At 46.8% G+C, this 23,026-nt stretch overlaps 3 protein-coding genes across 3 annotated transcripts; all 3 read left to right on the top strand.

The window, feature by feature from the left end:
- Nucleotides 1-1,451: 1,451 nt before the first annotated feature.
- On the top strand, nt 1,452-9,499 carry notum1a (notum, palmitoleoyl-protein carboxylesterase a; the record flags this gene model as incomplete). The annotated part of the gene is made up of 11 exons (XM_084437604.1): nt 1,452-1,777; nt 5,006-5,058; nt 5,175-5,270; nt 5,725-5,785; nt 6,011-6,069; nt 6,973-7,075; nt 7,461-7,652; nt 8,097-8,194; nt 8,571-8,718; nt 8,949-8,996; nt 9,193-9,499. 11 exons carry the CDS (start codon nt 1,452-1,454, stop codon nt 9,497-9,499), a joined length of 1,491 nt encoding a protein of 496 aa, XP_084293730.1.
- A 4,575-nt stretch (nt 9,500-14,074) lies between these two features.
- myadml2 (myeloid associated differentiation marker like 2) lies at nt 14,075-14,986 on the top strand (the record flags this gene model as incomplete). The annotated part of the gene is made up of 1 exon (XM_084437618.1): nt 14,075-14,986. One exon carries the CDS (start codon nt 14,075-14,077, stop codon nt 14,984-14,986), a length of 912 nt encoding a protein of 303 aa, XP_084293744.1.
- A 1,947-nt stretch (nt 14,987-16,933) lies between these two features.
- On the top strand, nt 16,934-21,737 carry pycr1a (pyrroline-5-carboxylate reductase 1a). Its single transcript, XM_084437616.1, has 8 exons — nt 16,934-17,068; nt 17,510-17,595; nt 17,714-17,784; nt 17,943-18,122; nt 19,214-19,435; nt 19,851-19,943; nt 20,439-20,602; nt 21,018-21,737. The coding sequence occupies exons 2-8, from the start codon at nt 17,529-17,531 to the stop codon at nt 21,175-21,177; spliced, it is 957 nt and encodes a 318-aa protein (XP_084293742.1). The 5' UTR covers nt 16,934-17,068; nt 17,510-17,528; the 3' UTR covers nt 21,178-21,737.
- Nucleotides 21,738-23,026: the final 1,289 nt, after the last annotated feature.

The raw sequence follows: 23,026 nt of genomic DNA on the forward strand, positions 1-23,026 counted from the left end.
GTCCGCGTCCCCTCTCGCGCAGCTACAAACACGACCTGCTCGAGCTGCACTAAGCCAACATTGGGAATTGTTTCGCGTTGAAAATAAAAGTCTCGCTTACGGAAGGTAAAGTTTTCTTCTTTTGAAACAGAAAAGTTGAGATAGCAGTTCTAAAGCCTTTAGATAGTCAAAATATTGAATTTACTATAAGTACAATATCAATTGCCATGGATAAATCGTCATGGCACATATTATTGAGGACTAGGCTATCATTTCGTAGGCTACTAGAAATGTGACGCAATTATAAACCAAATCAAAACCTGGGTTTGGAAATGAAAAGTAAAAACTGTAGCAAACCTGCGCTCTGGGTGTCCTGAGAATAGATAGGCTAGATGAAACACCTGCGCTGTTTAGGTTGAGACGGTATGTAGCTAGCCCTATAGCTTTAAACATTTACACTAAATGAAGAGCATCGCCTACTTATTCCACATTTAATTTGCAATAAGCAGCATAAACGGTTTAACATCAACAAGACAGTATAGGCTAATAATAATTGTCTAATAATAATCATACTAATAACAATAAATATTATTCATATGATTATATACAAAAAATATATTACAACACTAATAATAGCAATAATAGGCTACATCTAATAATATTACCAACAATAATTATTAAAATAATAATGATTATGTGTAATATACTTGTAATCATATACAAGTCACAGTTCAGTTGGCTACTGCCAGTTTCGCATGAGTTATGATCCTGTGTTGTGTATTTTTTCCCACTTGATTTTAAGGCGAGTGTGTAACAAGAGGCTTATTCTCACTCTATAAATTTGTCTGGAATGGGAAACAGGCATTTCAAAGCCAGTAAAAACCACCACATCAAATGAAACATCGCGGATCAAAAGAGCCAAAGCATGGACATTTTTTTCCCTCAATAAATTAAAAAGGGGGAAGTCTGCCACGCTTGATCATGCCCAGAGGCCCGCCCACTTCTCTGATTGGCTGAAGAGAGACCGAAGGGGGGAAAGTTTGAATAAAATTCCAGCGCATGGCATGCGTATTGTCATTAACTCAAACCCTGAGCTTGCTTCAGCAGTAGTGACAGGCAGATAGCTTTGAGAACAACCAGGATTCTGGAACAGAGCATCTACTGAGAGTCTAGGGAAGGTGCTTCATGAACATCCAGAAAAGTCATTGAACAGCCTTAGATACCGTTTATATTATTATCAAAAACACTCATCTGTAAGGAGTTCTTAAAAAATTGAAATCAAAGCTCATTTAGTTCCATTGAAACGACTGCCAGTGAGGACTGAACAAGTTACAGGCGACGCCAAGGCCGTGCGTAATTGTTTGCATTTTTCCCGTCTCCCATCTTTAAATAGCGAGATTTTCAAGAGGAAACAGCGACCTCGGGGAGAGGACATCAAAGGAAGATCTAAGCTGCAGGTTCTCGTGGAGAAGATGACGGCGATGAGATTGGTTACCTCGGCTTTGCTGCTCGTGCTGGTGCAGTCTGGAGTTCTTGGCGCAAGGAGATTCCGAGGTGGTCGTAACCCGCAACCACGACGGGCACCGCCTTCTCCCACATACCGGGACCGGGGCGACACCACGGAGAGCTTCCCTTTGGATTTCACAGCAGTTGAGGAGAACATGGACAATTTCATGACTCAGGTTAAGAACCTCGCGCAGTCCCTCTACCCGTGCTCGGCGCAGAAGCTCGATTATGACATGAAGCTGCACTTTTTGGAAAATACATCAGTCACGTGCAACGACGGAACTCCTGCGGGGTATGTATGCGAATTGCTGTATTTTGCCTGGGGTCCGATGGCTACTTGGGTCGAACTGCCCACAGAACCGCTTTTAATGATGCACATTCTAACATTCCACAGAAGATTAATATTTTCCTTCAATAAGATTATTTAACTGTGTTTACTAAACAAAAATGAGACAGCTTTTTAAAATTAATACAAAATAAAAAATATTTTAGGTAGGGGAGTGCTGACAGCTGTTTTGCGTCATGATAGCAGAGCGTGAAATATTTGTGGATAGCCGTTGCCACGTGGGTATCATCATTCATTTCCTTAGGCATAGGCTATTGGCAATGCAAAATACTTTTCGACATCAATGCATAGTTTCTCTTATCTTGGAAACACTCTAAACTAAATATTGACATATGCCATGCGCCTTTACGCACGTAGGTTTGACGTAACATAGTCGGTATTTAAAGGGTTTACATCTAGCCTATATCATTTATTTGTTACCAGATATAAGAGGAAACATTACACCGATCATTTTTCTGAAAATGCATTAAATTGATTATGTTAAATCAACCGTTTGTCAGGTACATCACACTATTCATCTCTCTCCAAGAACATGTCAGTCATTAAGTGAAACATTCATTTGGCAGTGAGAGAGCCTGTCTGGTTTCCCCGTTCAAGCCAGGGTATTAAAACTAGCCTGCTGTCTCCATTTTATTGTGTAATAAAGACAAACAGATTTAGGAAAGCACTGTCACGTTAGGCACGGACTTATCATTTGAACCTCATCAGGTTGTTGTACTGAGTCGGACATTGATATTGTACTTAGACAGGGGATGGTCTGCATGGCACCAGAGGCTTCACATTCAACCAAGCAGCAACTGTTAGATGAGCTGTTTGCAGCTATGATGCTCATGTTTGAGGTTAGTTAGATGTGGAGGTACTGTTAAGCCATAGATGTGTAGTATAGTGTGGTTCACTGAGAATGGTACAGTAATGTCAGCGTATATAGATGTGACTGTTCTCTTGGTCTATAGTACAGTACAGGAAATACCCCATACGTTTCTCTCTCTCTCTCTCTCTCTCTCTCTCTCTCTACACACACCCTGATACACATTAGTGTAGAGCAATTAGAGCAAGTATTTGACTCAAACTCAATTCATACTCGTCCAAGTATGTACACACAGCTACAAAGGTTTATTACAAATAAGTAAACACTTTAAGTCCACGTCCCGCAAAGAAACATTACAATAGCGACGACTGGAGATTACAACGTAGGACGGCCTCGTCGTGTTTGAGTAAGTCTGGATATGGATGTCTCTTCGTGGATTTAGCTTCCTTGTGTAATTCCAGTTTTAAACCCCACTTGAGTGCCGGACAAAGAGCGGTCCATTTGACCGGTAAAGCTCTTAGCTCTTTAGGAGCGCAGCACGAGGACACGGCTTAGGGGAGCCAGCGGTTGGCAGATGGCCATCTCACTCACCTCTGGGTCTGCTGACAGGAGGCTAATCCCTCCAGCGGCTCCCGGTCTGTGCGCAGCTCTCTGATTCACCCTGGAGAACAGAAGACAGAAGATAACTTGTAATTGGCACTTTTTTGAAGTTTTCCCATAAACCCCTTACAGATCAGCACTTAAAAGATTGCCTTAACTACCGGTAAAGAGGACAGAATACGACAAAATATGGTTGTCTTCCTGGAAAAATTGCACTGCGGTATAAAATCAAATAATCTCTAGCCTTAGCATGTAGAACCATCCCAAATGTATTTGCCATCTCTGCTATTGTCTTTCAATAGTGGCTTCAACAGTTGGACACAGACAGTAAGAGTATGAGTGATTGGGTGGGTGTCAGTGAGTGAGAGTGTGTGAGTGAGTTAGTGTCTTAGGAAACATCACCCGGCCTCCACTGGCTCTCCCATCTCCTCTCTTTGATGCTGGGACATCGTTGGCAGTTAGGTTTCGCCCCAGAGCAGCGGTTTCTGCTGGGTCGCCTACAGAGAGGAACATTAGAGACACTCTGTCTCTGAGAAAATGTCTTGGACGTTACAGGAAGGCTCAGAGAATCACGCTTGCTTCTCGGGCCAGCACTGCAGCCCACAGTACTTCTCTGAATCTGTTACATGGTCTGTATCTGTGGTTTGAGTCTCCAAAGTCAGTTCTTGGAAGGCTTGCGTGAGCTGCAGTGCCAATTTACAGCAGTGCATAAACACATCACTGTTCCTATCCACGAAAAGTGAAACTACTGTATGTTGTCAGAGAGTTCTGTCCTGTGCAATCCTGCACAAGTGTAAATTAAGCAACCATGGCTGTTACTGTAAGATTGCAATGAAGGGATGTTTCTCACCGAAGTTCTCTGACTGGCTCAGAAATCTTCAGATATCTTGAACACTGACTTATTCACTCTGGCCAGACATGATGCCTCTTCAACCGTAGTAGACCTAGAAAACAAGGGTGTGTGTGTGTGTGTGTGTGTGTGTGTGTGTGTGTGTGTGTGTGTGTGTGTGTGTGTGTGTGTGTGTGTGTGTACTTGCCCCTCGCCAAAGTTTTAAATAACTTAAGCGAGCTCTTGATATCTTGTTTTCATTCCTGCGTGGCGCGGTATCGCTGGGGGCAGCCATGATGTCACCCTGCCCGAGATGAAACGTTTTGAGAGGCCGCTGGCGGCGAAGGACGCGGAGCTCGGTGTAAAAGCCGAGACCACGGCCGATACTCAGCACCCCTACTTGCCCACGTGCGGTGCGCGTGGCGCGGGCGGCATCGAGGCATGGCGGCGATAGGGGCCCGCAGAATGCTCTGTCTCTTGATCTCAGTCTCCCTTCACAGGATGTGCGCCCAAACACAACCCCCTGTGTGTGTTCGTACCCTGCACAGTTGCGGCAGCCTGTCAGTCGTTCTATGACAGATGATCGTCTTCCGCGATGATTCTTCTCCGCCGTCTCTGTTTACATAACACACGTGAGATTACAGACAGATGCTCGGCCCAGTAACCGATAAGGCAGGTGGATAATGGAAACCACGGTCGTGATACTGTATTCTTATCTGTGTGTTCCCGGACAGGTAAATGGTGACAGTGTCCCGATCTAGAACGTAACATACTTGTATCACTGTGCCGTGTCAACCTTTTAGTTGAGTTGAGTCTGCGAGTGAGAACGTTTGTGTACATTGTGTATGTGTGATTTGCTGAGCTGTGCATGTCGTACTGCATAATCTAAGTGTTAACCCGTATTAGATATTCATATATACTTGTCTTTTACTTGAAGGTACTACATGAAAGAATCTCGTGGGAGCAGAAGGTGGCTAATATTCCTGGAGGGTGAGTATTGTGGAGCCTATTGAGTCACTATTGACTCAATATTTGTCTTTTTAAAGGTCCTTTTCATGACTGAAACAAAGAATACTGACTGTTTTTGTGTGTGTGTGTGTGACCAGGTGGCTGGTACTGCTTCAACAAAGAGAACTGCGACAGCCGATACGAGACCATGAGAAGACTGATGAGCTCGTCCAAGTGGCCCCAAACCAAAACAGGTCCGTCCCCGCCACAGAGATGGCGCCCCGCCCCCCGCCCGGCCGCCGCCCTATCGCCGCTCACCCCCCTCCGCCGCGCGGCAGAGTGGAGGGCGACTCCGGGGCGTCTCGGGGCCCGCCCTGGCTCCACACACACACACACGCGTGCGTACACACAATGAACAAAGGGCATAGCCACCGTCAAGCCCGAGTAATGAGAAGGACAGGATCTATCTACGCTAATCTACAGTGTTATGGAGACCTACACCCAGTCATAATGTACAGTGCGGGCCTACCTGCCTGGCGCCCGGGTCTAGCTGAGCCCGGCCACCTCTCTCTCTCATTGTGGTGTAATAACTGTAATCCGGGGCTGTGATTATGAGGAAGACGGGGCTGTGTGTGGGCGGGGCCTGATGTTTAATGATATATATATGCGTTCTGTGTCGCCCCTTGTCGCTGGCCGCCGTCTCCGCAGGCACGGGCATCCTGTCTCCACTTCCTGAGGAAAACCCTCACTGGTGGAACGCCAACATGGTGTAAGTTTTGGTTTTATGGCACGTGTGTGTGTGTGTGTTGAGCACGTGCGTGTGCGTGTATCGGCGTGTGAGCGAGCGGGCGTTTGTGTGTTGAGCTCGAGCACGCGTGTGCGTGTCTCGGCGTGCGAGCGAGCGAATGTGCGTGCATGTGTGCGCACGCGTGACTTGAAGACACTCTAAGCATGTAGGAGGACTTTGTTGACGTTGTGAATGTCTCTTGTCCAGGTTTATTCCCTACTGCTCCAGTGACGTGTGGAGCGGCGCTTCCGCCAAGACGGACCAGAGTAAGACATCGTCCAGTAACACAACTCACGCTCAGTCACTACTTTCACGCCCAAAGCCCACGGAAAGCGACAAACGAACGTTTTGTGGCAATGAAATAAATCAATATAATAAAGAATCGCGTTCTTTTGAAACGGGTAAAGCCACACAGAACGTGTCACTACACAGGTACCGTCAGCCACATGCAAATGGAGGTCAAGTCTGTCAAGATGTCGCTCTGCGACCTCTGGATGGGCGATGCCGTGTGCTTTGGGCTTCATCCTCTTTGCTTTGTCTGTTGTGCGATGTGTGTGTGTGTGTGTGTGTGTGTGTGTGTGTATTGTTTTAGTCTGTGTGTGTGTATTGTGTTGGTCACTGTGTGTTTGGTGCGTATTGTGCTGTCTGTGTGTGTGTGTTGTGTGTATTGTGCTGGTTATGGTGTGTGTGTGATCTATATTGTGTTGGTCACTCTGTATGTGTATTGAACTGGTTACTCTGAGTGTTGTGTGGATTTAATTGGTCAGTGTGTGTCTTGTGTGTATTTAATTGGTCAGTGTGTGTGTTGTGTGTATTTAATCGCACACTGTATGTGTTGTGTGTATTTAATTGGTCACTGTGTGTGTTGTGTGTATTTAATTGGTCACTGTGTGTTGTGTGTATTTAATTGGTCACGGTGTGTGTTGTGTATTTAATTGGTCACGGTGTGTGTTGTGTGTATTTAATTGGTCAGTGTGTGTATTGTGTGTATTTAATTGGTCAGTGTGTGTTGTATGTATTTAATTGGTCAGTGTGTGTGTTGTGTGTATTTAATTGGTCAGTGTGTGTGTTGTGTGTATTTAATCGCACACTGTGTGTGTTGTGTGTATTTAATTGGTCAGTGTGTGTGTTGTGTGTATTTAATCGCACACTGTGTGTGTTGTGTGCAGGTGGCTATGCCTTCATGGGCTCTCTGATCATCCAGGAGGTCGTTAAGGACCTGCTGACCAAGGGCCTTGACAACGCCAAGGTCCTGCTGCTCGCGGGGAGCAGGTGAGTGTTAAACGGATTCTGCTACGCTGTCCTGTGTGTGTGTGTGTGTGTGTGTGTTCAAATCAGAATGTAGAGCATGTTATCTATACACATCTTGCTCTATCTGTGTGATTGTGTGTGTGTGTGATTGTGTGTGTGTGTATGTGCTTGTGTGTGTGTGTGTGTTCAAATCAGAATGTAGAGCCATGCTATCTATATACATCTTGTTCTATCTGTGTGATTGTGCGCGTGTGTGTGTGTGTGTGTTCAAATCAGAATGTAGAGAATGTTATCTATACACATCTTGCTCTGTGTGATCGTGCGCTCATGTGTCTGTGTGTGTGTGTATGTGCTTGTGTGTGTGTGTGTGCGTCTGTGTTCTGATGCGTGCTCCTCCTCCCCACAGCGCTGGGGGGACGGGGGTCCTGCTGAATGTGGACCGCGTGGCCGAGCTGCTGGAGGGTCTGGGTCACCCCGGCATCCAGGTGAGGGGTCTGTCGGACTCCGGCTGGTTCCTGGACAACAAGCAGTACCGCTGCACCGACTGCGTGGACACCATCAGCTGCGCCCCCACCGAGGCCATCAAGAGAGGCATCAAGTAAGGCTGACCGGAGCGCTACCGTGGGGGGGGGGGGGACTCCCTTTTAGTTCCAACTCAGCTTTTAAACAGAAACGGCAAAAGTCCTCTTTCTTTCTAATCTGTATATCGATAAGGTGAATCCATTCACATTTTGTATTTCAATCTAAATTCACTTCCTGAATTGACTGAGGAGAAATGGAATTGCCAGGGGATAGTTCTTAAGATGGCCGCAGTGCTGAGCCCAGGTTTTGGGCCACACCGGTCCAGGACTAAAAAAAAGGGGGTCTATGTTCCACAGAGGGGCGGGGGGGCGGGACTCTACACGACATATCGCCTATTTAGGGACGGAAAGTACATGTATGAAGGTCACGATAGAGAGATTATACTGGTCAGCCTGAATATTTCTCTGTTTGTTTTTTTAACCGACGCTTCAAAGGCTGACCTCTGACCTCTTCCCATCAGGTACTGGGGCGGCGTGGTGCCAGAGAGGTGCCGGCAGGCCCACGAGGGAGAGGAGTGGAACTGCTTTTTCGGCTACAGAGTCTTCCCCTCCATAAAGAGTGAGTGTAGAGAAAATAAGCTTGTTTCATATCTGTTTGCGCTGGTCACTCATGAAGCTTAGTCACATTGTCCATTGTGCCAGTATGTATGGGTATGTGTGTGTGTTTTATGCATGTGTTTGTGTGTCTGAGTGTGAGTTCTTGCATGTGTGTATGCATGTACAGTATTTACAGTACTGTATTCAGGCATCTGTATCAAGCATAATCTTGGAGCCGGCAGCAACATTTCACTGTGACTGTACACCGTACATTACATATAAAGTACAAAATACAAATAAAGGAATATTTAATGTCTGTGTGTGTGTGTGTGTGTGTGTGTGCGTGCATGTGTGTGTTCAGAATCTGACTGACAGTGTTGTCCACCGCGTCCCCTCAGGTCCGGTGTTCGTGGTCCAGTGGCTGTTTGACGAGGCCCAGCTGACCGTGGACAACATCCACCTGACCGGCCAGCCTGTCCAGGAAGGACAGTGGCGCTACATCCAGAACCTGGGCATCGAGCTGAGGAACACTCTCAAAGACGTCCCGTGAGTACCAGCGCCTCAACGCCCGTACGTTCAGTTCGGCCTCGTCCGAGCTGAAATATCCTATCGCTTCGTAGCGCGGACAAGTCCCATACGATGCTATATCAATGCTAATCTAACCTAGCGAGGGAAATACCTTTGGTGAAAGTATGAGAGGATTTTATTGATATGGTTGTGTTGTGTATCGTGGAGCTTTATGGAATTTTTCCTCACGCGTCGGTGTTGATTTGCAGGGCGATGTTCGCTCCAGCCTGCCTCTCGCATGAAGTCATCACTAGGAAGTGAGTACAAGCCTTTCATTATTCCTTTAATCTCATTTCAACCTTGGTTTACACAGGTTAGCCTAAACCACAGTTACCTCATGCACCTGTCTGCCAAATTAGGGCTGGGAATGTCCCAGTAGTGATTCACTGTCAGGGGTGGGGGGGGGGATCTTCCGTCCGCGAGCTGACGGCGCCCTCTTGTGTCCCGTTCTAGCTACTGGATCGACATCCAGGTCAAAGGCACGTCCCTCCCCCGGGCGCTGCACTGCTGGGACCGTAGCCTGCACGACAACAGCAGGAACAACAAGGCCCCGCCAAAGGGCTGCCCCGTCCACCTGATCGACAGCTGCCCGTGGCCGCACTGCAACCCCACCTGCCCGACCATCCGGGACCAGTTCACGGGCCAGGAGATGAACGTGATCCAGTTCCTCATGCACATGGGCTTCGACGTGCAGAAGATGGCCCAGCAGCAGGGCATGGACCCCGGCAAGCTGCTGGGCATGCTGAGCAGCGGGAGCTAAGAGGAGGTGACGCCCGCGGAACCCTCGTCCAGCTGTCTGTCCAGCAGACGTCCCCCCCGTCCCCGTCCCCCCCCCGCCTCTGATACCTCCAGCTCAGTCTCAGTCCCCCCCGCCCCCCCCCCCCCGTGTCCTCATCCACTCGCCTCACTCCCCTCCCCCGGGGTCCTCATCCCCTAGCTTCGGCCCTCCTCCACCTCCACGTCCTCATCCGCTAGCTTCAGGCCTGCCACGCCCCGTGTCCTCATCCCCTAGCTTCAGCGCTTCTCCCCCGTGTCCTCATCCCCTAGCCTCGGCCCTCTTCCACCTCCATGTCCTCATCCGCTAGCTTCAGCTTTCCCCCCCGACCCACCCCCGGCTCTCATCCCTTAGCGTGTACCATCCCATGCAGCCCGAACCTCAGTCAAAACCAAGGGCTACTCTCTGTTGACCCTTAACCCCAATGACCCCTCACCCTTCACCTAACAATGCCTCTCACAACCCAGTGCTGTAATGAGTACTGGGGCAACTTGCCACCACGACAAGGCACACCTCTCTGCTACTCTCCTCTTAAATTATCTTTTGGTTGTAAAAGAAAAGAAAATCACGAATGTAATCCAGTTTTAAGGATGCTCAATGTTGTTATTTTTATTTTTTACTTTTATCCATGTTTATAGTTTTTGATTTTCATGTCATTGATAACTATAAAGATTGCAAACTACAGCAATGACCGTTGTCTTTGTTAAGTAGTCTATAGAGTATAGCTAACAAAATGTTTAAGTCAGTTTGCTATTGTTGGGCTCTACCCACACAGTATTCCTGCTTCAAGTCAAGAACAGGCACACAAAAATGGTGTGGAAATCACTGGATTAAGGAAGAAGGGAAGTGAGGACTTTACACTTGTATTTACCTCCGCCTTTATCTAAGGTGGTGGAGGATGGGGACGAGGAGAGAGAAGTGATGGAGGGGGGAGATTCTAACACTCAGGTCTCACTCCTGATCAGCTCACCACATTGCCGTTGCTACATAAGCTGTTACTACATACACAACGCAAAATACAGTAATTGTATTAAACAAACGCTCCTTAAAAGCTGTAGACAAACACACGGAAAACAAAGTGATTTACTCACTGGCCTTAAAACGAACTATGTGAATAGAGAAGTCAGCCGGTAGAACTAATGTGATCTTAAACCCTCACACAGTGAGCCGTGAGTCAGATCCGTCTGCACTCCGCGCCAGGGTTCAGAGTTCAGAGTTCAGTAGGGTTCTGGTGCTGATCTGTGGTGCTCAGGTGGGCCTGAACGCAGTCCCAGGCCCCCAACCGGTTTATCTACACCGCAGTGCCAACGCATATAGTGTTTTACCTCTAACCAACCGCAAGGCTGGATCACGGCCGTTCACGCTCACACGTAACGGTGCATCTTTGAGTCAGAATGTGAACTCTGCCTTGTGCTTTGTGCTTCCCGTTTGCTTTGTAGAACAATTCTTCAGATTCAATGCAATTTACGGTCAAAGGGAGATGAATCTCATGTATCGGATCATTTTTGAGTATTTGTACTATTAAATGTTCACTATTGTAACTCCCTTCTTGTATTTTTTAATAGAAAAATCACTTTTTAATATAATGCTAATGTATGTAATGCTCGATGTTAAGTCTTATAAATGATGTTTTAAAGGACCTCTATTTCACAAAGCACCAGAGAAGGAAACATATTACTAATTGTAATTTTATTCTGTAACATATTTTTTAACAGACAAAAACTCAAGCTACATCGGTAATTTACATATTTATTTTGTTATGTAAATCATATTTATAAGTGCTATTTTCACAGAGAAGTGATTCTTTGTAAATTGTAAATATATTGCTGTTTTTTTTTTCTCTTTGTGTTGATTGCATGTCTTTGTATCAGACTTTAAAAAGGAAAGACCCATTACAATTATTTCAAGGAAACCTCTTCATGTTGTCTTGTCTCTTCTTTTAGCCTGTCTGACCCTGCTCATCACATAGGCTACAGCAATAATGATGGAAACCTCTCACCAGGTCTACAATTTAAACATGCCAATTAATACTTTTTAAAAGTATGAACCTCTACCTTCTGTGCATTATATAGTGTACAAGTTAAAGGTGTCCTATTATGCTAATTTTCAACAATTTAATATAAGTCTTTGGGGTCCCCAAAACATGCCTGAGTATTTTTGCTGAAAATACCACTCAGATACCCCTTCGTTGACCACGAGATCAGATTGAGTGCTTTTTCATATGCAAATTAGCTCAGCTAAGAACAAGTCGGCAGGCTATTGAATGAGGGCTGTTAACGGCGCTATGCTACCTCAAATATAGCTGGCTAGCCTGGACCATCCACACTTGATGCCACTGTGACAAATTGAATTGTCCTCTCTCCCTGACTAAACATGATAGCATTAGTGCCCATGTTATTATTTCCACAGTTGCATGCTACATTCACTTGCTAGACACCACCAGGCTATATGACACCATTCGACAACAAACAATAAAAGCTAGATTCTGTAGGCCGAGGGGAATCCAATGGTGTCCACTTCTTTTACCCTTCATTTTAATGACCGCTTGATGAACTAGAAGTCCACCAATTTAATTCCACTAAGTTACTAACGTATGATGAGACGAGCATCAGGGTTGAGGCAAAAGGGGAGTTTGTTCATGTTAGCTAGCTAACTTTTGTACTACATACAAACAAATACAGCATAATTACTTACAGTCTCTGTACAGTTTGTGTTTTGCCAATTTCAGCGAGAACGTTGCCATCAAAAATAAAATTGATCTACTCAGCTCTGCTGTCTTTTGAGCTTGGGAGACAATCTGTGCTGCTTAGTACATCCGAGAACAGAGCATTTTCCGTGCAAAGACATTAGGGACTGACTTTTCCCCCCAATGTTTTCATTTCAGCTGATCACCACAAAATGCCTGGGTTGTTTCAATTCATACTTTGTGTGTTCATAAGCCCATCAGAGACTCAAATGTACAATAAAAAAGTTAGTTTTGCAAATGTGGACCCCTTTAATGTCAGCACAATACCTTGGGCGTCCATTGGACCTATAGTCTCTATAGTACATCCACCATTAGAAGGGATTTATTTGGCACATTTTTTCTTTCTTCCCAGAAACTATTTCTGTGTTTCTGCTCTAACTTCCATCTTACACACATACAACTCAGGGCTGTCATAACCCATGTATAATCATCCCTGGGACCTGCGTGTAATTTCCGTCTCAGACGGGAGTTCAGGGCTCTCCCCCCTGTCATTACACTGTGGGTAAGCGCCAGTCTCTCTCTGGGAGGGTGCTTTGACTCCTGGTTGCCACCAGAAACACGACTCCCCACCCTACTGCCGGCTCACCCCACCCCACCACTCTGTGGAATATAGACCCCCTATTTTTAGTCCTGGTGTGGCCCATAACCCTGGGCTCGGCACAGCAGTCGTCCAAAGAACTTTCCTTGGCAAGCCGTGGGGCTCATAGTGTCACATAGGAGAGAGAGGGAGAGTGTGTGTGTGTGTGTTTGCAAGTATGAGAGAGTGGGAGGACAATTTCAAGTAGAGAGAGGACACATGAGAAGACCAGAGTGAGATCAGAGAGTGGGGGACTGTTCTGGGGGGCTGGACCGGGCAGAGAAAGGTCAGAGCCTATCAGTATTGGACCTTGACAGGAAGGATTACAATCTGACTCTAGCTGGGCTATACTGGGTATTTGTTGCCGAACTACTGCACTGAACTACCCTGCGCTACACTACACCTGGACCTCTGAGGACTTTTCCAAAAGCCTTCTTTCTTCTGAGTCCCTGGAGTGGAACATTGAGGACCTTGTTGATCTTCCAGAAAGTGGAAAAGAAGAGAGACCCTGGTGACTTTGTGTTGGACCTTTCATTTCAGATACAAGGGTAATATAACATGACAAGCACATGCAGGAAAAAGTAATGAGTAGTGTTATGAACATGCTTTGTAGACTGTGCAATGCATTCAACACTCAGTCATTATAATTCCCCGCACTAAACCTTGTATCATTTAAGGTTGAAAAAAAACATAAACGTTAAAATATTATGTAATCATCACTTGCTTTTTGAGTGTATTCTAGCAAATTTCAATCCATGCAATCACTTTAGTTCCAACAGTGTATTGTGAGTTACTTTATTTTTAAAGTACCCTGAACACTGGCAGACTGTAATTTGATCCCTGGCACGCCACACTAATTACAAAGCGCTCACAGGAAAACATAGAGAGAGATTAGTAATTAAGCCTCATCTATATAAAGAGCGGAGCGAAGGGCGAGGTCTGTGCGGAGAGAGCACAAGGACACCCGCTCTGCGAGGGGACGAGAAAAGAGACGCTGCCTGACACCCAGACACCGGTGGACGGGGGACACAGCTGTCCCACAGCCTAAACTTCCCTCAACAGGCATGGCAATAATAATGCCTGTATGAAACTGTGCTGCCCACCCTCAAGGTCTTCCAAGACGGGGTCTACATGATACATAGGACACACACACGCATAAAAAAGAAGAGGCTATTGTCTTTTGTTACGTTAATCGCGATATATATCAAAGTAGACTGACCGTTTGACCGCCGCCATCATGGATCCCCACGGCGGACACTACCTGAACAAGAAGGCAGTGCTGTCTCCTCTGGGAGCCACCCGAATGTGCCAACTGTTCCTTAGCTGCACCATCATAGCCCTGGTGGCCCACAGCGCGGGCTACAGCGCCAACTACGGGCGGTTCTGCATGTTCGTGTGGTGCTTCAGCTTCGCCGTGACCCTGGTGGTGTTCGCCATGGACGTGACGCGGCTCAACGGCTGCATGCCCATCTCCTGGGACAACTTCACGGTGGCCTTCGCCATGCTGGCCACGCTCATGTACATCACCGCCTCCGTCGTCTACCCCGTCTACTTCCTCCAGACGGGCTGCCCCTCGGAGGGCTGCGAGGTGAGGAACTACCGCATCGCCGTCACCGTCTGCTCCAGCGTCTGCAGCTTCGCCTACGGGGCCGAGGTGATCTTGACCCGGGCCAAGCCGGGCCACGTGGTGGGCTACATGGCCACCATGTCAGGCCTGCTCAAGGTGGTCCAGGCCTTCGTGGCTTGCATCATCTTCGGAGCCCTGGCTAACGACAGCGAGTACAACCTCCACATCCCCACCCAGTACTGCGTGGTGGTGTACAGCCTGTGCTTCAGTGTCACGGTGGTGGTGGTGGCGATCACCGTGTCCGGCAGGACATCCTCACTGCGCTTTCCCTTCGACCGCTTTGTGGTGGTGTACACCTTCCTGGCCGTGCTGCTCTACCTCAGCACTGCCCTGGTGTGGCCCATCTTCAGCTTCGACAGGAAGTACGGCACCACCTCCCGGCCGGAGGACTGCCCCCGGGGGAACTGCCCCTGGGACAGCAAGCTGGTGGTGGCAGTGTTCACCAACGTCAACTTCATCCTGTACTTCACCGACCTGGTGTACTCCCAGAGGATCCGCTTCATCTCCGGCTCCGCTGCCTGAGAGGCTCAAGGTTCAAGGTTCAAGGTTCAATGTTCAAGGTTCAAGGCTCCACCCACTGCCCCTGTATCTGACGGACGGACGGATGGACAGACAGACAGACAGACAGACAGACGGCCAGATGGACAGACGGACAGACAGACGGACCGACGGATTGATGGCCAGATGGACAGACGGACAGACAGACGGCCAGATGGACAGACAGACGGACGGACGGCCAGATGGACAAACGGACAGACAGACAGACAGACAGACAGACAGACAGACAGACAGATGGACAGACGGACGGACGGACGGACGGACAGACAGACGGACAAGATGGCGCGGACCTGTCCAGTGAACGTCACATTAGCTTACCTCTCTATATTGCTTAGTGTGCGCATACAATCTAGGAGCTAACGCAAGAACATTTCACTCGTTGTACCTGTATGATGTAGTATGTGACAAATAAACCTGACTTTGACTTTGACAGAAAGACAGACAGTCAGACAGTCAGACAGACAGATGGACAGACAGATGGACAGACAGATGGACAGACCACACTGGACATACAGGCTGCTCACACCGACTACGTCCCCTAACTGGTCTACAAATCACCTGTCCTCTTAAATAAGTAGTCTTTGTCGATTTACTTGGGTGGTCCTGTCGGCTCTAGACCTCAAACCTAAAGTTCAGATTCAAATCAAAATGTTTTATTTAACTGGCTTACCACCGATGTGTTATGACAGGTTTTCATCAGGGTATTAAAGTTTGATCCCTGGCTCATATCACTGTCTATCCCTCTTCTTCCCCAATGGCCCAATGCTGGAATCGTCCAGATGGTGCACATAGGCTGAACTCAGCATCTTTGGCCATGAGGGAACGTTGGAAAGATGTCTTCTTCAGCCCTGACTGTGTCTCTCATCTCCCAGTCTCAAACATCTCAGCGAGCCAAGGAGGAAAGCTTGCGTGAACAGAAACAGTGTTGAATACCTGAACAGCATTAACCTATGTGAAAAGTGCCGTTATAATGGTGCAGATAGTTTAATGCACTCTTGTTGAGGGCACTGTGACTTTGCCTCTGCATTGGCCTACCATAGTGGCCTATCATTGACTATTTATGGTCATTTCAAGCAGTCTGTTGAGTGAATATAGTGTTTTCAAGATGCCTACAGTAGTATTATGGTACAGTATACTGAAGGAATACTTTGTATTAATGAGGAGAATGTAACTCATAAGAGAGCATTGCTGTTGTTGTTGTTTTCTCTAATGGTGTTGCACATGGATTTGTTTGTGTTGAGATGACTTATCGTTCGAATTCAAGTTTTTCCAAACATAGTCATCGTGTCATAATAATCATATCAGAAACAAAGAAAACAACCTGTGTTATGTTTGACTGGCCTTCTCATAAAGAATATTGATTGCTTTTACTTTTAATTTCTCTACCTGTCTTGAATAACATGTTTCAACTCACACTCTGTGTTCATTAAAGACACATGTATGTGCTGAATGTACACACTGATGAAACTGTGGTATGTGAGAGAAAATAGTATGCAATGAAAGTGTCTGCTTAACACCCCTCTTCCTGATGTGTGATATCCTAATACCATAAATACTCTCTATCATGTTCTCTATTCATACAAAGTGTTTCGAACATGTGTAAGAGCTTTTCAAAGTTCACTGAACCTGACTATTGTTTCTTATTATTCATTAAAATAAATTAATTGAGTGGTCTTTGTACCGTGTCGAGCTCAGATACTATTTGCGTTTCAGACAGTACTACTATAACCCCTTTAGTACCAGTAGGTGGGAGAATTTAGCCTACATTTTCCCCTCGCCCACACTGATGCAACTGGTTTTACAGCCCGCCCTTTTCAACGAACGTACAACGGCGATTGGCTAATGTAGTGCAAAGATACCACTTCATTGGCTCTGGCGCGTGTCACTTTGAATACCAAGCGCATCAGTAGCTTCATGGAGCGCGTGGAGAAATATTGGGGACGAAGCCACGTTGACATTGACGACGTTGACACACTTTTGTCAGAATTCGTCAACGTGAGTCAGCGAAACAATTTCGATTTGTAGCCTACACCCGTCACAACATCCGTAAGTTTGCTTCACCGCTCAATTAATTACATTGTTGTAGGCGCCTTTTATTTGTTTATTACAGCATATCCCCTGTAGCATTAGTCAGGAAGTAGCCTGTCTCCTGCGTACTCAGATTTGGAAGTAGCATAGCGTTGCCTATTTTATTACAGCATATCCCCTGTAGCATTTTAATAGCCAGGAAGTAGCTTATCTCCTGCGTACTCAGATTTGGAAGTAGCATAGCTTTGCCTATTTTATTACAGCATATCCCCTGTAGCATCTTAATAAAAAGGAAGCTTATCTCCTGCGTACTCTGAATTGGAAGTAGTATAGCGTTGCCTACAATCTGCCCGTTGAGCGCAACGTTAATGTCAGCCCATAACCCCAGTTTAATTATAACATATTCTGTAGGCTACATCCTATTACGTTTGATTTGATATTGCTGTTCTACCTTTACAGGTAGGGCAGATAACCCAGGATGAGTGTTGGTTTCATAGGAGCAGGGCAGTTGGCCCATGCTCTGGTGAGAGGATTCACTGCTGCAGGTCAGTTTCACAGTTAGCCTACTAGTAGCCTACTAGTAGCCTACTACCCAGTAGGCTGTGTATCTCTGACCAAGTAGCCTACTCCAGTTGATTGCTTTCCCCCCCTTTCCCACTGCAGGTGTGATTTCCACCCACAGAATCACAGCCAGCTCTCCAGACACAGACCTCCCCACAGTGTCTGCTTTACGGGTGAGTTAGTGGTAACGTAGAAATGTCTGGCGTCGGTTCTACGCCATTGCTTTAATCCCCTTGGCTTTACATACATATTTGCTGTCGGATATCCCTGGGATTTTAAAACACTTAATTATCAAATGCACATTCTCTGCTCTACTACTTCTACTATGCAGAAATTGGGTGTCAATCTCACAACCAGTAACAAGGAGGCGGTGCAGAAGAGCGACGTTCTCTTCCTGGCCGTCAAACCACACATTATTCCTTTCGTGTTGGACGAGATAGGGCCCGACATCGAAGACCGACATCTCATTGTGTCCTGCGCGGCAGGCGTCACCATCAACTCGATCGAGAAGGTACGGTAAAGTCGCACGACATGAAAGTCGTCTCCGTGGTCCGTAGTCGTCCGTACGGTGGGATTCTGCCTTCCCCCCTTCGCTCGTTGAGTCCTGTCAGCTAAGAGCACTGTGATGTTGTAATGCTTAGTGTCCAGGGGCCTCATTTATCATTGTGGATACACCCTTTTTAATTTACACCAGATTTTTGTACTTGCTTTTCTCCGCAAATAATGTGATGTATCATGACAAAACTCAATGGGAAATATTGTGAGATATATACACAATATTTCCCATCGAGTTTTGTCATGATACATCACATTATTTGAGGAGAAAAGCGAGTACAAAAATCAGGTGTAAATGGAAAAAGGGTGTATCCACAATGATAAATGAGGCCCCAGGTGTGTGACAGACCGGATGGTTTCCTACACCCTCTCCCCTCTCCATATTGCTGTGGCCTCAATCCGCCCCGGGGCACAATTTCAGGCTGTAACATAAAACACCCTTCTCTCCCTTCCCGCCTGCATATCTCAGCCGTTGAGATCGCATGTGTGACATGCTTGTGTGATCAGAGAATATACGGATCTATCAATAGAGTGAAAAAACACGCCCGATGTTTATGTTTGTGCACGAGAAAAAAACACAAACATTTATGTGTTTGTGCACGAGGTGTGAACGCAATTCATGGAAGTTCACATGTGCCGGGCTTGCTCTTGTATAATAACACGTCTTATCAAATCAAACTTTATTTGTATAGCGCATTCCATACACAGAGCCAACACAATGCGCTTTACGGAGAGCAATGTGGGATGGACATACATATTCCAGAGGGAAATCTTCCCTGACCTCTCTCAACGAGACGATCGAGCAAGCTCCTGGAAAATGTTTATCTATTGGCTAAGAACATATACAGAGCAATAAACATGGGGCTAAATACTTCATAGGAGAGACGTGACTATTAGTATCGTATACAAACAGTTACAGATATGTTGCCTACATGGGAGGCCATTATGTGTTAGCTATCCCTGTAGTCTCTGACATATTTAAGTGAATCATTAGCAAATCATCGCTTCCCACCTCCCTCCCCCGCCCCCTGACCCCGCCCCCTGCAGAAGCTGCTCCAGTACCGTCCGTACCCTAAGGTGATGCGCTGCATGACCAACACCCCCGTGGTGGTGCGTGAGGGCGCCACGGTCTACGCCACGGGCACCCACGCCGACGTGGAGGACGGCAGGCTGTTGGAGCAGCTGATGTCCAGCGTGGGGTACTGCACGGAGGTGGAGGAGGACCTGATCGACGCCGTTACCGGGTTGAGCGGCAGCGGACCCGCCTACGTGAGTGGGGGGGGGCGGCGCCGGGCGCTCGGCGTATCCGCCGTAGGGGGCTTTGCTGTTGTTAGAGCGGTTGGACATAACTAGGAATGTACATATACCGCAGGCAAGACATCGGGATCTCTTCCCTTCCCTGCTGATGATGCCTTGAGGCCGAAACGCATCCATTTGTCCAATAAATGTAAAGACTAGGCCTACTGTTTATTCCGTGAGTGCTGGGTTCTCTACATCTTCTGTTCCCTCACCGTGCCCACGAAACTTGACATACAGATCACCTCTGTGTGCTCTGTAGCTTAACATACACCCACAGAGCCTTTTAGAATACTTGCTTACTGAACATGTGTTTCCCGGGAGTGTTTGCGGGTTTCTCAGTGTGTGTGTGTTGTGTGATGCGGCGGTGTCTATGCCCCCCCTGTAGGCATTCACAGCTGTGGACGCTCTGGCTGATGGTGGGGTGAAGATGGGTCTGCCCAGGAGACTGGCGGTCAGGCTCGGAGCTCAGGCCCTGCTGGTGAGAACAGCATCCCCAGCTGCCATGATCATTTATAATAATAAATAAATAATCATAATTTAATAAATAAATATAATATATTCTTAATAATAATTTAAGGGAATGCAGGTGCTGGGGAAGGTGATGGCATGCTATTAACTGTACTTTGCTTCCAAACCTTGAGCTGCACAATGTACTATCCCCCCCCCCCCCCAAAAAAAAATAAAATATAAAATAATTGACATAATTCCTCCTGCTAAATAACAAACCTGTAGCTACAGTAGTTATCCATATCACTAGAACAATGTTTTTACTGCAGTGGAATCATACAGTGTAGGTGGCCTCTGTAATATTTTCTCAGTGCATATTGTCTGTATTGCTGCGTGTCCGTTCTCCCGGGAGCAGTGAGAATGCCGTTGGACTCGGCCCCTCAGCCAGCCGAAGGACAACATCTGCTGGACACCAAGTAACTTCTGACTTCCCTCCTCTCTCTGCCCCCATCCTCTTCTCTCTCAGGGAGCAGCGAAAATGCTGTTGGATTCAGAGCAGCATCCCGGTCAGCTGAAGGACAACGTGTGTTCACCAGGGGGCGCCACCATCCACGCCCTGCACGTCATGGAGAGCGGAGGCTTCAGAAGTCTTCTCATCAACGCCGTGGAGGCCTCCTGCATTAGGACCAGGTATCAAGATTTTGGCAGAAGAGGTTTTTATGTTGAAAAGTGTCAAGCTTATAGATGAGCACTGTGCGTTTCATTCATTGCTTTTGGAAGATTGCTGTGTCTTTCGCTCTCTCCTGAGCTGTATCAACTTTTCAGAACCAGTATAAACAGACGGGTAGATCAGGGTTCAAACGAATACAGGGCGCAGGTGTTTGAAATGTTTGCAAAGGGAATCGATGTCTGTGTCACTGCTTTCACTACACTGATGTTCAGTTGCGCTATTGAGACACCAGAGGGCGCTAGATACACATTTCTTTTTTTGAAATTGCAGTTCTGTCTAATTACTGCAAGAGGGTAGGCAAAGTCCCAACACTTTGTGGTAGGCTGCTATATAATGTGTGTATCTTAATGAACGTTTGTCTTATTCTCCTACTAGGGAGCTTCAGTTCTTGGCTGACCAAGAGAAGATCTCTCCAGCTGCTATAAAAAAGACGACGCTTGACAAGGTGTTGCAGCAGCCTGGCGCGACAGGGGTGGGAGTCAGGTCTGGCATCAGCTTCTTCACCAACGGCAACCCCAAGAAGAAAAAACACTGAGCAACCCCTTCTTCAGATGGATGGAAAGGAATGCCACAGCTGAAAACAAAATGCCACTGTAGTTTCTGTAGGGGACCAGCCTTATTACAGACTCAACAAAAAAACATAAACAAAGATAAACAATTTGGAAAAGGGGACAGATTGCTTAAAAGGCTACCGATTAGCGACAGAGCAGAATTCCACTATAGTCTGGGATAAGCTGTTGATGCATGGGGGCACACTAGACTACACGTGAGCTGGATGAGTTTCTGTCTGCCCTGAGGGAGTCTCCTTTGTCTTTAGACTCTCCTGACTGTTGGTAAAAGATTATTTAACCAATCATTGTTGCACACTGTTAATGTGGGGCTCGGTACTGCTTTACAGTGACCAACATCATAATTGCATTACAATGAGAGCTGTAATCTACTGAGAACAAGTTTTGTGTTTGTTAGAATATATTATTATTGTATAAATAAAATGCATATGGCACTTATTTTTTAAGGAACAACACGTGTATAAAGAAAAAGCTTTTTATTAAATATTTGAATCACATACAGTGGCCTATAATGTGGTTCATTGGTCCTACTGTACATAAAGCGTTTGGAAAAGAACAGTGCTCGCAGTGTGGTTTTTCTGCAACAGATACAGTGTAACATTCTGCAAGTTATTGCACATCGGCGAGAATAAAATGTTGCAATGTATCCTCCTAAAAATGCCTTACGTAGAGCCTTCATGAATGAAGGCACGTGACCAAACATCATCTGACGTCTGGCTTCGATACAAGAGAAAGGGATCAACAAGGAGGGGACCAAACGCACGCTGATCTGCTCAGACAGTCCTATTTCGGCTGAAAATTTCATCACTTGTCCCGTTTTCACTCAATAGCGGACAGCGAAATCTACTGAACAACAGCTTTTTAAAGCTCGGTGAGTTAAAAGTCGAGGTGTTGTTATGCTGAGTGCGCATGCCTTTGCCTCGGCTGCCGAGAGCCGCGCCAGCGCCTGCCTGCCTGCCCGCCTGCCCAGCCATCTCTGGTGCTAGCTAGCCTCTCAGGTTTCCAGCCATGCTGTCACACAGGTCATACGCGATCGTTTCAACTACCGTCAGCTGCCACGTTACTACAATACGTGCTGCCGTCGCACGAACTTGTATACGGAGCCTAGTGCGATTTCAAGTCATACTTTGAGGGGGGAAAAAAAAGCTTAGCTCGCCGTTGTGACAGCAGCTGATTGTGGGGATTCCCTTGTTTGTGGGTTCGTGGGCGGGAGACTGGCAGCCAGTGTCACGCGAGCGAGTGGCGGTGTCAGGTGCAGTGACAGGCTGGCTGGGCGATTGTCGGGAAAATGTGCGGCAAGACAAGTAGCTGTCTGACAGGCTTCCTCGCGGGTACTTCTCGGCGGCTCGTAGTTTGCCAACTCATGCACATGCTGCTGTAGCTAGCTCCGAGCTGTTCAAACCTGCTGCTTCATCATATCGCCGTGCGTAAAGGGGCAAGCCGTGCAGCTGCTTCCAGAGCGAGATCAGGTTGGTGACATTTAACGATGCGAGACAGACTAATCAGTCACGCTATTTGTACGGTGCGTCGATCTAGAACATGCTTTGCTGATATATGGAATGCAAGGGTGCCTTTTGTGGAGCAGAACGTTGCATTGCAATTCTAACCGTGTCGACGGCTATAGCCTATTGGTTCACTTGAAGTGAGAGAATTTATCCACTGGCTAAATTGTAACAAGAAATGCCAAGCCGCTGTCATTGTTCTCCTACCCACCCTTGTTGTGCCATAATATTAATATCATTGCCTGCAAACGTGATATGAGGATGTATTTTTTAATCATGCTGAATCATCACTATGGTGTATTTGGTCCACGGA

This window comes from Borostomias antarcticus, assembly GCF_949987555.1.
Source record: "Borostomias antarcticus genome assembly, chromosome: 5".
Classification (NCBI taxonomy): domain Eukaryota; kingdom Metazoa; phylum Chordata; class Actinopteri; order Stomiiformes; family Stomiidae; genus Borostomias; species Borostomias antarcticus.